General features: G+C 38.3%; 4 protein-coding genes across 6 annotated transcripts; 2 read left to right on the top strand and 2 right to left on the bottom strand.

Annotated features, from left to right (window-relative positions):
• Positions 1-19: 19 nt before the first annotated feature.
• Positions 20-5,530, top strand: LOC126923133 (transcription factor SOX-10-like). The gene is made up of 4 exons (XM_050736276.1): positions 20-1,415; positions 4,230-4,407; positions 4,491-4,578; positions 4,661-5,530. Exons 1-4 carry the CDS (start codon positions 1,283-1,285, stop codon positions 5,297-5,299), a joined length of 1,038 nt encoding a protein of 345 aa, XP_050592233.1. The 5' UTR covers positions 20-1,282; the 3' UTR covers positions 5,300-5,530.
• Positions 5,531-5,685: 155 nt separating this feature from the next.
• LOC126923108 (85/88 kDa calcium-independent phospholipase A2) lies at positions 5,686-9,219 on the bottom strand. The gene is made up of 3 exons (XM_050736223.1): positions 8,999-9,219; positions 8,799-8,889; positions 5,686-8,719 (listed from the first exon to the last, which is right to left on the bottom strand). The coding sequence occupies exons 1-3, from the start codon at positions 9,217-9,219 to the stop codon at positions 6,659-6,661; spliced, it is 2,373 nt and encodes a 790-aa protein (XP_050592180.1). The 3' UTR covers positions 5,686-6,658.
• A 442-nt stretch (positions 9,220-9,661) lies between these two features.
• LOC126923152 (protein chibby homolog 1) lies at positions 9,662-10,738 on the top strand. The gene is made up of 3 exons (XM_050736324.1): positions 9,662-10,043; positions 10,112-10,227; positions 10,333-10,738. The coding sequence occupies exons 1-3, from the start codon at positions 9,860-9,862 to the stop codon at positions 10,420-10,422; spliced, it is 390 nt and encodes a 129-aa protein (XP_050592281.1). The 5' UTR covers positions 9,662-9,859; the 3' UTR covers positions 10,423-10,738.
• On the bottom strand, positions 10,516-14,915 carry LOC126923103 (DNA topoisomerase 3-alpha-like). Of its 3 annotated transcripts, XM_050736197.1 has the most exons (12): positions 14,802-14,908; positions 14,508-14,669; positions 14,074-14,420; positions 13,885-14,003; positions 13,469-13,815; positions 13,107-13,395; positions 12,523-13,021; positions 12,096-12,435; positions 11,497-12,013; positions 11,193-11,418; positions 10,894-11,120; positions 10,516-10,818 (listed from the first exon to the last, which is right to left on the bottom strand). In XM_050736197.1, the coding sequence occupies exons 2-12, from the start codon at positions 14,586-14,588 to the stop codon at positions 10,778-10,780; spliced, it is 3,033 nt and encodes a 1,010-aa protein (XP_050592154.1). In that variant the 5' UTR covers positions 14,589-14,669; positions 14,802-14,908; the 3' UTR covers positions 10,516-10,777. The 3 variants fall into 3 exon arrangements, with proteins under 3 accessions (XP_050592154.1, XP_050592153.1, XP_050592155.1); XM_050736196.1 differs by having other exon boundaries at positions 14,508-14,915; XM_050736198.1 differs by lacking the exon at positions 14,508-14,669 and having other exon boundaries at positions 14,802-14,909.
• Positions 14,916-14,929: the final 14 nt, after the last annotated feature.

The raw sequence follows: 14,929 nt of genomic DNA, 5'->3' as shown, positions 1-14,929 counted from the left end.
AGAACGTAAAGTCACGTTCGCAGTGATCTAATTATATGGCTCGCGGGGAACTGCTAACTCAGTCACGGGACAAGGAAATTTGCAAATGCGATTATTTTCATCTAGAGAGAGAGAGAGAGAGAGAGAGAAAGAGAGAAAAAGAAAGAGAGAGAGAGAGAGAGAGGTCTATTTGTTCGCATGACGATCGAATTTGTTCGAAAACGAGCGACTTTGTTGCAGAAGAAGAATCGCAGCGGAAAGCCGATGCGACTAGGTTTTCACGAGCGTTACGATAAACGGGAAAAAGTTCTAATTCGGTCGAACAACGAGGCGCTACGAAAAGCGTGGCATTCGAAAACGAAGCGAATCATAGCGAATGATTTTCGAAGACAGGATGAACGCGCGAAGGATCCGAGAGAAGTCGAGGAGCCGAGTCGAGAAGAAGAACAGAAAAGGAACAAGATCCTAGATATCCCCCACCAGATGCAGAGGTGGTCCACGGAACCGCCTCCGCGATCTACCATCCAACGTTTGGTGCGTGTGCCAGACGTGTGCTCATCGTTTCTGCCTCTTTCGTACGGACCAACCTGTGTGGTGCTCGCTCCCTGAATGAACCTTCACATCCTCGTCGATCCGTGTTCGTCTTTCTTCTCTAGTCAGCCAGTCAGTCAGTTAGCTATCGGAGTTTCCTTGAACAGTCGCGGGTGCTATTTTCCATGCCATTTTTTTTTATAATCGACGCGATCGGATTACGGCAATTAGAAACGCGTCTTAAAGAATTCGAATTCGATACAGAGATCGTTGTTATACGGATGACGAGTAATCGGCGATCGGAGTGCGAACCAAGGAAAAGAATAAATCGAGTCGCGAACGTACCAAAACTCGTAAACGATATTTATCGAGCGAGATAAGAAGAAGGGCCGGTCGCTGAGAGAGTGGCGGAAATCGATGCGACGCCGATATACGGACTACCAGGAGGGACAAGGGTCGATTTATGATAAATCACGGCACGATAACCTCGGATTAATTACTCGGTTCTTTTCTTCGCTTTCCTCGGTTCTTTACGATGCGCCTCTCGACGACGCGTTTTACGTGAAGAAAGAACAGTGTGCGCAGGATAGAGCGGCAGGCGGGCTGATAAGTTCGACGTTTCGGTGAAAGTCGTTGCTCGCGGTCGAACGCGACTGGTCGTGCTATCTACAAAAAGAAAAAGAAAAAGTACGTTCGTTCGACGAGGAAGAAGATCGTCCGTGTTACGAATGTGAATATCTACGATAAGTAATTGGAAATAACATCCAGGAAGATGGAAGCCCATCAAGGTGGCGGTTTATCGTCTGCTGCGACAGAAACGGAAGCTGGACCGTCGAGCAGCGAACGATGCGGCAACGAGCAATGCACCAGCTCTCTGGACGATGCAGTGGGCAAGCTACTTCAAGGTTCGCTTCTCTCGTCTTGAAAGATTCGACGATTCTTTATTAGAGTTAAGAACGTTCCACGTTTTTCGTTTCTTGCTTCTCTTTCCTCGCCTCGCCTTTCTACGTCTACGTAATCTGAAAAATAGCACTGGATACCGTCGAAGTCGATACAGGTCGGGCGAGGCTAGTTTTGGAAATATCAAGCGTAAAGCGGGAATTTGTCTTTTTCGGTTGTCGACCGTGTCGTACAGGGTTGCAAGTATCTCGAACGGGTCTCGCGTCTAAGGACACTTTAATTGGCGATGAAACTCGGCTCCTCAGATTTATCCCCGTGATACCGTAGCCGGATGGAGGGAAAATATGGGCGAGCATGATGGAAGAGGTAGGAAAGAAGGAGGAGCGACGCGGAGAACCGAGGATCGAGGAGCGCGAAAAGACGATTTCGAGGAAGATTCGAGCGGCAGGTGCTGCGAACAGAGCGAAACCGCTGAACGTTTGCCACCGACACTAATTATGTTAGTACGAAATTAAATCTGAGACATCGACTCGAAAGGGTACCTCAGACAGAACACGGGAGAAGGTGGGGACCAAGAAGAGCGGTAGTAATGGGTGCCCGACGTGATTTACGAGGCGTCTCGTTGGAACTCCGCGTTCCCCGAACGTGTTTCGAAGAGGCAGAAAACGCGTCCTCGGACGAGACACGTCGAATCCATCGTTCTCTAATCGTCCGACCGTTTCATTCGTCTTTAAATCATCGCGTAATCAACCCGAATAGAAGAAGTAGTTGCTCGATACAAGTAGCATAGTTACTCGATACACCCTGTAATCGCAAAACGTTGCACGAAACGCTCCTGCATCGCCTTATATCAACTGCACAACGGTATCTGCGCGAAATATCACGGAGGAAGCGATAAAATTGCAATTTAATCGATCGATCGATTCGGAACATGGGAAACCAAACGTTCTCGTCAATCACCGAAGGTGACGATGCGTTCAACGGTATCCTCGCTTGTTAACGAGACTATCTTCGTGGTAATGGGAGCTGATTTGTACAGTAGTTAATGTAGCAAGAGTGGACGACAGGTCGGCATTGACAAGCAAGATACCAAAGCACACCGGTTCATTCAGCGGGCTACAATCCCTTATTATGAACCATATTCTCCGTCTCCCCTGTGGAGCCATTCATCCTTTGGAAAAGTACGAAAGTTCTCGGCCAATCTCCCTCCTCTTTCACTCGATTAATCAATTCCACTCCACTCGTAGCTTCCCTATCTCTACTATCTTTGCGTACTTCGAAAGCACGTGTTTCCCCTCTCAATCTCGAGAACGTTCAAACTAAACGCGCGATTTTCCTCGAAAACGTTCTCGACGACCATCGCCGATAAACGTTCGCTGTTGCTGCCGTTTCGTTGGGTGCGCTTCGAGGAACACACAGTCGAACACGCGCGATTAGAAACGAAACTCGTTCGTTCCCAAGTCGTGTATATTTTTCGCGCGAAACTTTTTCTATTCCCGTCGCTTTCTAGGGTGTAAGCCCTGCCGAATTTCCATGAAAATTGTCGTCCTGGTTGCTATCGGCGAAGACAGCAGCGAGAGGACCTCCAGCGAACGTTAAAGGAGCCGACAGAGAGACCGCATCGGTGAACCGTGTCCTTATGGTAATTAGCTACCATGAAATCTACGGCTCTTCACAGTTCGGATGCTCGTGTATGTGACGTTTCGACACGTGCATCTTCCTTCTCCTTAACCTTCCTTCCTATCTTCCTACTTCCTTCCCTCGTTAACGATCACCGATACAACGATTCGAAACAAATGTCTCGGTGCTTGATAGTCTTCTTTCTTTCTGACGGATCGAGTTGCACATGTAATCGCTTACGAGTTCTTATGAATATACGTTATGCGTATGAAAGAAATCTGAATATGTACAGAATAGAATCCGCGGTCTAATAATAAGACCGATTATTCTGTGCAAAGTTCAAGGTTGAATTTTAAGACGTTCAAGTTTAGACGATTCGAATGATCCTACTTTACTACAAATATCCGCGAATGTCCACTAACGATAAGTACGTATACCGTTGATACAAAGAAAATGGCACGCGACCGATGAGACGATGAACGAAGCATGTTCACGGAATATTCGATGTGTATCGGATATACGATGAGATTTCTTGGAATGGAAAACTCGAGGCGACCCAAATAACCTTTCTTTAGCCGGCGAATCGTTCGTAGGGGGATACCGAGAGGAAGTCGGTAATAATAATTAGTCTCTTAATGCGAACGAACGATCGATAGATAAAGACCACCACGTTCGGAACTTCTCGTTCGTTTGCAACTCGTAAAACTTTTCTGTCTGATGCTGCGTTCGTTCGTGCGCTATGAATGATCGTTACGAGAAATATACGAAAGAAAACAAAAATTAGAGAAAAGGGAACACGCGCTAAGAGTATTAACGGTTTGGCCAACCAGAGATTAAGATTATTTCAAGGGAAACAGGTGTCGTTTTATCTCTCCCGTTCCTTTACGATTCAATTCCGCGCACAGATAGGCTACGCAACTTCCGGCTACACAAATTCCCACTAAACACAATACCGTTTCCTCTTCTTCTTAACATTCGCCGAACGCTATTTTTCTACACATTCGCGACATCAGAAAATTTGCCTTAGATCAGCGTCGTCGTTGTTGAGGTATTTCAAAGGTACATTCGCAAAATTCTTTCGTAGCAAGTAAATATGCTAATATAACAAATGTAGCGAATAATAGTAATATTTATGGCCGGCGGTGTACGTGATATTCACGACGAAAAATATTCCAAAGATCTATGTTCGTTTTTTCCAGGCTACGACTGGACCCTGCTTCCGGTCACTTCTCGCGCAGGAGGACGAAGAAGCGCTCACGTGAAACGTCCGATGAACGCGTTTATGGTTTGGGCTCAAGCGGCCAGACGCAGATTGGCGGATCAATATCCGCAGCTTCACAACGCCGAACTTTCGAAAACGTTAGGAAAACTGTGGAGGTATTTCGAGCTGACATTATCTATATACATTACCGTATATCGTAGTGTCGCGAATCGAAGGTTAACTCTAGCGAATGTAACAGAATCCTAAGCGACGGTGAGAAACAACCGTTCATAGAGGAAGCTGAGAGACTGAGGAACGCGCACAAAAAGCAACATCCGCATTACAAGGTGACTGTCGACGATCGTTTTAACAACGATCGTTCCAGTTTAGTCCGCCGCCTAAAGTTAAATCGTAAAATGCCAATTACAGTATCAGCCGCGTCGACGGAAACCAAAATCGGAGGAACAAATGGGCATCGTGATGCATCGAGCTACTTTGTCCTCTCCAGGCACGTCTCTAGACTCTACCAACTCGTCCGACTGCACTTATCCTCGCCTATATCCAGATACCGGGATCAAAACGTACGACAGACCGACTTACCACGATAGCAAAACCAGCTACGATCTGTCGAGATCGGCTTGGTCCGCCGACACGAGCAAATACCCGGTCGATCATTCGATCGTAGAAAGCAAACCGTACGACGGTATCAGATACGAATCGAACGTAGCGGCGAAAAGCTACGTGGACGCCAAGTGCTACGAGACGGTCAAGTATCACGAGGTATCTACCGCTGCAAAATATCACGAGACGATTCCAAAGTATTCCGAGTTGCAAACGAAGCCTTACGATCTACCCAAATACCCGGAGAATCCCTTAAAATATCCCGCGGATGTTACCAGCCCGGGCAAATCATACGCGTGCGTACACAGCCAGTATTACTCCGCTCCAGAGGGATACACGATGCACGAGGAGAATGAATACCAAACGCAGGGAGTTTCGACCCATTCTTTCTATCCGTATATTTCCGCGTCTATGACGCAACCGCCTTATTACATGGGTCCTCGATAAATCGCTCTCGTGCGATGTGTTTTATTCAGGGACCGAAAATAACAGTTGTTTTTTACATTTTTACGGAAAATATCATTCAGAAAAAATGAATTTTTACTTAAACAAAAAATTGTTAACAGAGTAAATGATTTAAAATCAGTAATTTTTAGGTATTCTAGTTACGAATAACTATTATAAATGATTAACTTTTTTTTTTTTTTTTTTTTTTTTTTTTTTTTTTTTTTTTTTTTTGTCATCGATGATCATCATCGTTTTTCAGTTACTGGTAACGCAGATTGTTTTTTATTACCGATAACCATTATCAATGACGGAACCTTCTTTTCTTAACAATAAAAAAATTTTAATCATTTATAATAATAATTAGTCTTGACCAAACTCATTTAGAATAAGATACGAATTCTTATACCATAACTTTCTTAATTTCGGTTACAACAATCATGGTCCCTGGTTTTATTCGTTCGCGTAATTCTACGCTCGAGATGAGCGTGCGCGCCAGTGTGTGGGCATCGATAGTTTGTTAGACTGCTTAGTACTGTTTTTTCTTTCTTTGCTATTTATTTTTTTGGCAATAATGCGATAAAATAAACAAATAAATAAACGAATAAATATCCTGTCAACGTCTAGTTTGATCAAGAAATACGTGTTGCCTATATGTACAGTATAATTCACTCTCTATTATTTATTAGTAGACTGCGAATATTTATGCCGATTCAAATTTTTATAGATACAACGAAGCTACTTATCTACTAAGTATCCTAATGAGAATTCTAATTTAGATATTTTTACATATATTTGAGTATTCTCCATATTTGAGTGTTATATTTGAGTATTCTCCATATTTTTGCATCTTCAAATTTCACAAAAATGCATAAACATCCGCAGTCTATCATACACCACCATCATTGCTAAAATCGCCATCAATCCTACATATTCACCTATCGAGCACATGCGCTACTTTATGTTGTATACATATGTGTGTGTGTGTGCGCGCGCGCGCGCGCGCGCGCGTGTAAATAAATTAAATCTAGATATGAGAAGTGCACCGCGAGACTATTTTTCTGCATTGAAATAGAAAGCAGAAGTAAATAATAAATTGTGCGCTACTTCGTCGATTACAAATATCACGGGTCGAGTAGTAAGTTTGCTTCGATACAAAATTTCCTAAATAATTCTTAATCATCGAAACATATTAACAAACAACCAAATAATATAATTAAAAAAGCAGAAAACGAAAAAAAGAGAAATGGAGGACGAAAGAGAGAGATTCGTACTTTTGAGTTGGTGCAGACAAGCATACGTACATGTTCACAAAGAAATCAGCAACTCGTACGTATTTGACTCTCACGAATCTGCACTGACTTAGAGATCGCGATTTATCACAGCAGCTAATTCATTTATTTGATCCCTATTGGCATGCATAAACGCTTTAGCGCTCCATATCATTTCTGCCAAAATCTCGTCGCTTTTTTCATCCATGGCGATATCCAGGGATAGTTGAGGATTAAATCTGTAGTAAGGCACTCCGATCATGGAACACCAGTTTCTGGCACGATCAACGATCCTTCCGTCGCTTGCTGTTGCTTGATCCACCAATAGTACCGCGAGTACCGATATTCCCATTGCAAACTTTGCGGTATCCCATAAACTATCGGGCCGAAATATGTCGATATCTTTCAATGGACTAGAAGGTATTAGACCAGTGCCAAGAGAAACGACCAGAGACAAGGGGACCGCATTTTCTCCGCATCCAGAAGCCTTTAAAGCGAGATTGTATTCATGGATTTCAGTCATGGCATCCAAAGTCGGGTTATTCGCTATCAATCCACCATCCAGAAATTTGCCGAACGCTCGAAAATACGATGGAGCTGCCCCGGTTGCTCTCGCTGCATGCCAAAGCAATTGTTCGCTCGGTGACAAAGCGAGAGACATCGAGATCTGTGGATGCTCGAGTAGTGTACTGGGTGCATCGTAATTACGAAACAAATAAAGATCGACAGGCTTTCTATCAGCCAATACAGCAGTGATCATTATCTTGGGTTTCTTGATATCCGACATCACCGTATTAACACCTAGGCAATCTTTTAATACTTTCTCTAAACCGTCGCTGTTGTATGGACGATTACCGACGAAAGCTTCCTCTTTCATGCGGAAATACAGTGCCTGACATTCTCGCAAGGACTTGCCAGCAGCTAGACCAAGAGTCAAGATTCCACCTGTAGAAGTGCCCGCGATCCAATCGAAGCATTCTACGATAGGTTTCTGCAGGATCGACTCGATCTCCAATAACATTTGTACAAGGACCAAACCACGAATTCCTCCTCCATCTAGACAAAGAAGTCGACCACCTTTTATTTTCTGGTTTTCTTGCATAGCCATCTTGTCCATCCCAGAAACGTGTAACATTTGATCCAACACTGTACGCGGTACAGCCCTTGGTGGTTGCTGCGGTGCGAGACCGTTATAATTTTCATTGAACTTGCAGCCTTTGTTACAATCTGACATTTCTGGTGGACAACGTTTAGCGCCTACCGCATCTAGGATATACAAAATTTTCTGACCCTCGTTGTTATCGATATTCACACGATGCCGTGACGTTTCCGACTTCCAATTTTTTGCATCAATGTCTGCTCCGAAAGCGATCAGCGATTGCACTATTGCCACTGTACCATCGGAAACCGCTAAATGCAGCGGAGTATTGCCATCCTTGTCGACGATATTTACAGAACACATATGACTTAACAAAGCCACTACGCATGATAATCGTTTCCTCATTGCCATGATGTGCAACGCTGTACGACCGTCGAAATTCAAAGCATCTATATCGCAATTACTTTCTATTAGAGCATTAATCACCTCCCTGCTCAGTGACCAATGCAATGGCGTACCGCCAAATTTCATGTCATCGGCATGAAGAACATTTGGTTTACTGTGCAAGAAATCTCCTACGTAACTAGGACTAGAAGGTTCACCCTCGGCAGCAGGAATGTTCACATCCGCTCCAATTAAAAGAAGAGCTTTAACGCATTCGGGCTTATTATTCAAACAAGCGACATGCATCGGTGTATGTCCATTACTGTTACGACTATTTAAACTGTTTGGAAGATCACCTCCAAGGGCTAAAATTATTTCTTTAGTAGATTTGGCTGCATAATGATAGACGGTATTTGCGCTATAATCCAGATGCTCCAATGAACTTTTAGCTTCGATCAACATTTGCACTGTACGCAGATTATTCGTTTGCACCGCAACTTGCAAAGGAGACACCCCTGTTTCTGTATCTCCACTGTTCAACTGACTATTTACATCAGCATGGGTAAAGGCGTTATAAAGGGCAAAATGAGCTGCCAAATGTGCCAGTGTCCATGTCGGATGTTCCATCAAAGTATCACATAATTTCTGTATCTTATTCACATTACACATCTGTATGCATAAATAAACTACTGATAATCATGGTTTTCACACAGATTGCAAAAAATCATGAAATTTTGGAAGTAATTACCTCGCGACAAATTTGAACAAGTACTGGAACCTTATCCTTATACACAATAAAATGTGTTGCGATATCTGCATTATCTTCTGATCTATATAGACTGAAACAATAAATTTTAATTATTTGAAATAATAAATAATATATAAATAACTTTCATACTACATCACCTATAGTAGAAAAAAGAAAGCAACGTATATGAAGATACCTACCTATATGCTTGATGCAATGTTTCTGTACAAGGCCTATGAAGAACAATTTCATATTTTTTTTCATTTTCACCTGGACCATAAAGTACGATACCATCCTCGCGGCATTCAATATGTCGATTACTATAATTTTCAGGCTTGACTTCTTGAACTATGTTCGGCGGTATATCCTGGAATACGATATTCCGAAGAACGTTGCTAGCGATCGTTCCAAGCCAAGTCATGATGGATAATTTAGGTTATCAATAAAAACTGTCACTACACTTTCTTAACTGACTATCAGTATAATCAAACGAATTAACAAGTTATATAAAATCGCAATGATCATCTCATCGAGACCGTGATTATGGCATGTCGTTAACGCTAGGAAAAACGCGTGAAATATCCCCCGCAATAGTCGATGTCACTCAGATCCAATAACGAGCATAAGTATGAAATGGTGTAAACGGCGTAAACGTAAACAAAAATTTTTGAAACACTGCTAACGTATCGCCTATAATAAGTAATACCCTAATTGTATGTTACGAATACGAAAATTTGATGCAGATAGTACAATCACGGTTACCACAATACTTTGTCAGCTAAAATAGTATAATACTATAATTATCGCAACATATACATACATATTATTTGCTATCTTCTATGCTACATTTTCCTTTCGTTAATGAAGCATGGTTATTAAGTTTTTAATACAATGTGCTTAAGAAAGTAAATTTTTTTAAGTTTGAAATAAAATAATAAGATAAAATCTGTTCTTTTTTTCAAGTCAGTATTTCAGTTGAAATACCAATATCAGGTTGATATTTAACCTTCGCATTTAAATAAATCATTGTCACATCACCATATCATTGGTACATATACGCAATGCCATTGTTTTCAAATAAATTCTCACCCAAAAAGACCCCTACAAGAAAAGTAGGAGTTTTCTTAGCGAACAAAGATTTCAGTCCGAAACGTATAGAAAAAGAACTGGGACCGAATGTTGGTCCTATACATTTAAAATTAGGAGACCAAGAAACTGTCTTTGAATCTGGCTCGTGGATCCCAGGTAAATTTACAACGAAAAATATTTTTTAAGCGATCTGTTAATATGATACGGAACTTATATTGTTTCAGAATCTGGTAAAATCGGAACCACGTACAAAGAAAATGAGAAATTAAAAAAGGAAGTAAAAAGATTGGAAGATGAAAACAACTTATTAAAGCTAAAATTTGAAGTACTTCTTGATATGGTTATTAATACTTTGTTTCTTATCAAAATACATAATATTTATTACAGTATCTAACATCTTATTTTTATATAAAAATTACCATTTGTTTTATTTCATTTTTTACAGTTGACACAAACAACAGCAGAACATTATTCACAGAAGGAAGAACTAGATAGACTAAAACAGAAATTACAATACAAGAGCAGAGATTCTTGATATAAAAAGCACATTATCATAATTCATCCTTTCTTTTACATATCGAATTAAACAAATGTGTTCATATAGCTATATGATGTATCTTGTATGATGTATTTAAAATCTTGTACTTAATTTATTATTAATTTATACATTTGTACATATATAGTATATATTCATATATATTCAACTATAATCTTGTACTTAATCACTCTACTCTTAATTTATATATATATACATGTATATTTATGTTATTATATTCTAAAGCACATTGTATATTTTAGAAAGTGATCGTATGGAATATAAAGGGCAATTACATTTCTGTCATTATACTGATTTTTTGTATTTGTACTGACACCATATATACTCTTCTCTTTTAATCCATTGCATTCTCGGGACAAGTCCTTCTTGTATGTCCTAAGAATAAAATCATATACCATAACGTAAATAATACATTTCATATCGGAACATTATATACAACAGAACACAAACCTTCTGTACCACAGATTCCACACTTTCTTTTACCAGTAGCAATGTGATGTCTTTTTGATAAATTTTTCTTTTCTCTAAATGTTCCTTTATTTTGTCCTTCAGACACATTATATGTATTTCCACCGTTTTCATCCGCCCATTGAAAGAATTTGCAAGATTCCTTTATACTCTTAGGGCATGTGTAAAAAGGACGTCCTTTATTTGGACCATCTTTCTGTACAATCCGCCTGCAATCCGTATACAAATAATGATTTTTTCTAGATATTAAAAATGTCAAGTTTAGTTACATATTTGCTTACTGTATTGCGTTTTGATTACAATGACATTTAATGTCATTTTGTGATAACGTAGGGTCATCTTGATAACTATTAACATGAACATTTGATCTAGTGCTTGTACTGGCAATGAACATCTGGTTTGAACTACTATTTGTATTATTTTGCATTTGCTGTGTATTGTCTTCTGATGCCCAAAGAAAAAAGTTACAACTATTTTGACGTTTCGCACATTTGTAAAATATCCTTCCTAAAATGTCATAAAACAACGTTATAATAAGTCATATTTAATGAAAAATCCTTTATAAGTCTCTAAAGGTGCCTGTACCATGATTTGGTCCTTCTTTCTTTACTGTTAATCGAATCGCATTTTCATGGCAATTACACATAATAATAGCATCGTCATCGATGTTACCCCATGTTTTTTGTTCATTTCTAATCAACCTCTGATCATTATTTGAAGAATTGACATTATTAGCATCGATCCATGTATTATTCTTTGGAACATTTTGTCTTTTAACATTTCTTGATCTGCTTGTATAACGATCATCGTTCTCATTTCGCATGGGCCCTATAGATGCATTGCTTTCAGATAAACTCCTGTTTTCAGCATTTGAAGATGGATGAGTTACAGTGTTCCTTATTGAAGATGAATTTGAGACAATAGTCCTGTTAAATGTACTGTGGTAACCAGACTCTTGACTTTTAATACATTCGTTCTTTATGTTTAATACTTCGTTAAACATAGGATCACAACCACCTATGCAAGTTGTATAATCAGTACCATAAATGGGGAAAGCGTTTCTCAATAGTTTAAATTTTAATTTACGAATATTTCCTATACACTAAAAATAATAATTTTAATTATATAGATATTATAATATATCATATAATAATTCTAAATATTGTATAACATATAATGTTTACTTCTGAACAAACTTCATCCAAAACTTCGACATGTTCAATAGTCTGAGGGAACCAAATTACATTATTACATGTTGGAAACGACATACAACCAATATACTTTCCCGCGCCTTGCTTTCTATCTTTAAGGATCATATCCGAGTTGCATTTCGGACACTTAAAGATAATTTCTTGAGGTGGATGACTAATTTCTACTTGTGTATTACTCGGTCGTTCATCGAGGTAATCAGCTAAAGCAATATCGATTAAATTAGCATGTTCTATCGTTAGTTTAAATAGATCACGATATTTCTTTAGTTGAATTTCCAAAACATCTTTCGGACTTCTTTGTCCATCACATATCCTAGACGCAAATGTAAACAATTAAAATTCGATTGAAATATTCAGATGTTCTTTCTGTTATTAAGAAGGAAATAAAAGATCGACGTACAATTTAAGGTCCTTTTCGAGTTCAGCTCTTAAGTTTGGTTTTGACATTTCAAATCCCATGTTATCATAACCCATTACCAATCCAATCCCAAGTTTTCCAGGTATTAGATGCTTTCCATCTATCAAACCCACGTAATGACGCGATTTTATTGTATCTATATGCTCTGCATGAGTAGCATCGGTACCAATACCGTACTTATCCATCAAACTGATCAAATCAGCTTCAGTCAACAATTGTGGGGGACATGTTTTTTCCTCTACCATATCTATGCTCGTTGGTTGGAAAACTTGTCCTTCTTGATATATATGTATTTCTTTGTCGTTCCAATTTTCATATATGTACACATTTAAATAATTCTTTTCAATAATTTGTAGACCATTAGCAGCAAATTTTTCACCAGCTATATCGATCTCTACCGTTGTTTCTTGGCCTACCGCATCACATGATAAACAAGCCAAAAAGTGTCGAACCACAAATTCATAAACTTTAGCTTCATTGCCTGCCGTTAAATAATTTATCATAAATTAACGGCAGAATATTTTTCGTTAACAAGTATTTAATAAGTGTCAAATTTGTGTGCATACCATTTAAACCATCAGTATATTTTGTTGGATGTATTGGAGGATGTGCCTGATCGCTTTTCTTGCCTTGTCTAGGAGTCAATCCCTTTTCTAATAATTGCTGTGCAAAATTGCCCCATGCTGAATTGTTTACTTGTTGATTCACCAATGGAACTAAATTTAATTCTTTTGGAAATATATTTGTTTCCGTACGTGGGTAACTAATCAAACCTTGAGTATATAATTTTTCCGCAATTCTCATAGTGTCCTTCGCGCTTAAATGAAGTTTACGAGAGCCTTGCTTTTCCAGTTCCTAGGTATATTTAACATAATTAAATAAATTGCATTGTATCTTTTTTTACTGAAACTACTACTTTATTACTTACAATTGTGTCCAGTGGTAGTGGTCTCCACTTATTCTTAGGTTTACTTAATACTTTTTTAACAGTAGCCATAGGCTGTTCCAAACATATATCCAAAAATACTTCACAAGGCAATTTTTCAAATAGTGTTCCTCTTGCCCATCTAAATTCCACAGAAATATTATCACGGATATCCATTACTTTTATCTTCCAGTATGGTTCTGACTTGAATCTTTTTATGGCTAAAAATCTTTCAACTACAAATCCTAATGTAGGAAACTGACAGCTGCCATAACTAATCAGCATATCAGCCAGAGTCGTGGGAAATACTTGTTTCAATCTTAGTGTTTGAAATCTTGTAAATGCGGCACCTGCAATGTTGTTCCTCTTACATTTAAGTTCATAGATATACAATGTTATTATAGATATTTTTTAAATACCTATTCTTAGATCCAATTCACTTCGTACATCAACAGCATCACTAATTGCTTTATTTGGTTCACATAAATTTTGAAGAGCTCTATTTACAGATGCTTGTGTAATCTCAGAAAATTTTGCTCTATTAAATAGCATATATATTATTACATGATAGAAGATACAATTTCATGGATAACATATTCGATAAATACCTATATATACGAATATTAGACTTAATTGCATGACAGACTTGAATAATTTCAAAACCTATATTCTCTCCTTCACGATCACAATCAGTCCAAATAATTAATGCACCACATTTCTGTACTTCCCTTTCCAAAGATTTTTTAATCTTAGTAGAATTCTCTTCCGAACATTGCTTTATTATAGGTGCATCGAATAAACTTAATGGATGACAACCTTGCCATTTACGATATGCCCCAACAAACTCATAATTTAATAAATGACCAGATACAGAAGTCATGACCATTTCGCAATTTTGATTCCATAAATACGAGTTAAATTCATAAATTTTATTATATGGCGATAATCCTTCTCTCTAAAAAGAATATAAAACAAAAATATTGTTCATATAAAAAATTTGTACATTTGTCATATATTTCAATTAAAGTAACTTTTCAAATACCCGTTTAAAACAGCCACGAGACAAGTAGCCCGCGATACTTTTTGCGGCATCGTTCTTTTCCGCAACGTTGAGAACTTTCATAACCGTAAAAGAACTTTCAAATCTTACAAAAATCTGATATTTTTTTGGTTCATATAAACTTAACTTTGCAATATTAAATACCTTTATAACAAACAACATCACGTAATATGTACAGTAGGTTTTTATTCCAATGAGGTTATAAATTATTGTGTTTAATAACTTTACAAGATATCATCGTGTTAAAATAAAAAATGTAGCTGTCATCTTATTTACCCATTTTTTAATTAAAATCGTCAAGTACAATAACTCATATATCTTTACATTCTTTCTTATTACATTAAATACAACATACACAACAAAATTAACTTTCAATTGCCGCCTTTAACATTGTTTGACTACTT

Source organism: Bombus affinis, chromosome 13 (genome assembly GCF_024516045.1).
Source record: "Bombus affinis isolate iyBomAffi1 chromosome 13, iyBomAffi1.2, whole genome shotgun sequence".
Taxonomy (NCBI): Eukaryota; Metazoa; Arthropoda; class Insecta; order Hymenoptera; family Apidae; genus Bombus; species Bombus affinis.
Note: the sequence above shows the minus strand (reverse complement) of the source record. Positions and strands in the feature narration are given on the sequence as shown.

Bases quoted from the DNA above. Each gene is read 5' to 3' on its own strand.
- LOC126923133 (XM_050736276.1), top strand. From the start codon at position 1,283: ATGGAAGCCCATCAAGGTGGCGGTTTATCGTCTGCTGCGACAGAAACG. The intron at 1,416-4,229 runs GTTCGCTTCTCT...CGTTTTTTCCAG, and splicing joins AGTGGGCAAGCTACTTCAAG to GCTACGACTGGACCCTGCTT. The intron at 4,408-4,490 runs GTATTTCGAGCT...CGAATGTAACAG, and splicing joins ACGTTAGGAAAACTGTGGAG to AATCCTAAGCGACGGTGAGA.
- LOC126923108 (XM_050736223.1), bottom strand. From the start codon at position 9,219: ATGACTTGGCTTGGAACGATCGCTAGCAACGTTCTTCGGAATATCGTA. The intron at 8,890-8,998 runs GTAGGTATCTTC...TTATTGTTTCAG, and splicing joins ACATTGCATCAAGCATATAG to TCTATATAGATCAGAAGATA. The intron at 8,720-8,798 runs GTAATTACTTCC...TTATGCATACAG, and splicing joins TTGTTCAAATTTGTCGCGAG to ATGTGTAATGTGAATAAGAT.
- LOC126923152 (XM_050736324.1), top strand. From the start codon at position 9,860: ATGCCATTGTTTTCAAATAAATTCTCACCCAAAAAGACCCCTACAAGA. The intron at 10,044-10,111 runs GTAAATTTACAA...ATATTGTTTCAG, and splicing joins ATCTGGCTCGTGGATCCCAG to AATCTGGTAAAATCGGAACC. The intron at 10,228-10,332 runs GTTATTAATACT...CATTTTTTACAG, and splicing joins TTGAAGTACTTCTTGATATG to TTGACACAAACAACAGCAGA.
- LOC126923103 (XM_050736196.1), bottom strand. From the start codon at position 14,687: ATGTTGTTTGTTATAAAGGTATTTAATATTGCAAAGTTAAGTTTATAT. The intron at 14,421-14,507 runs GTATTTGAAAAG...TATTCTTTTTAG, and splicing joins CTCGTGGCTGTTTTAAACGG to AGAGAAGGATTATCGCCATA. The intron at 11,121-11,192 runs GTAAGCAAATAT...TACGGATTGCAG, and splicing joins TGTAATCAAAACGCAATACA to GCGGATTGTACAGAAAGATG.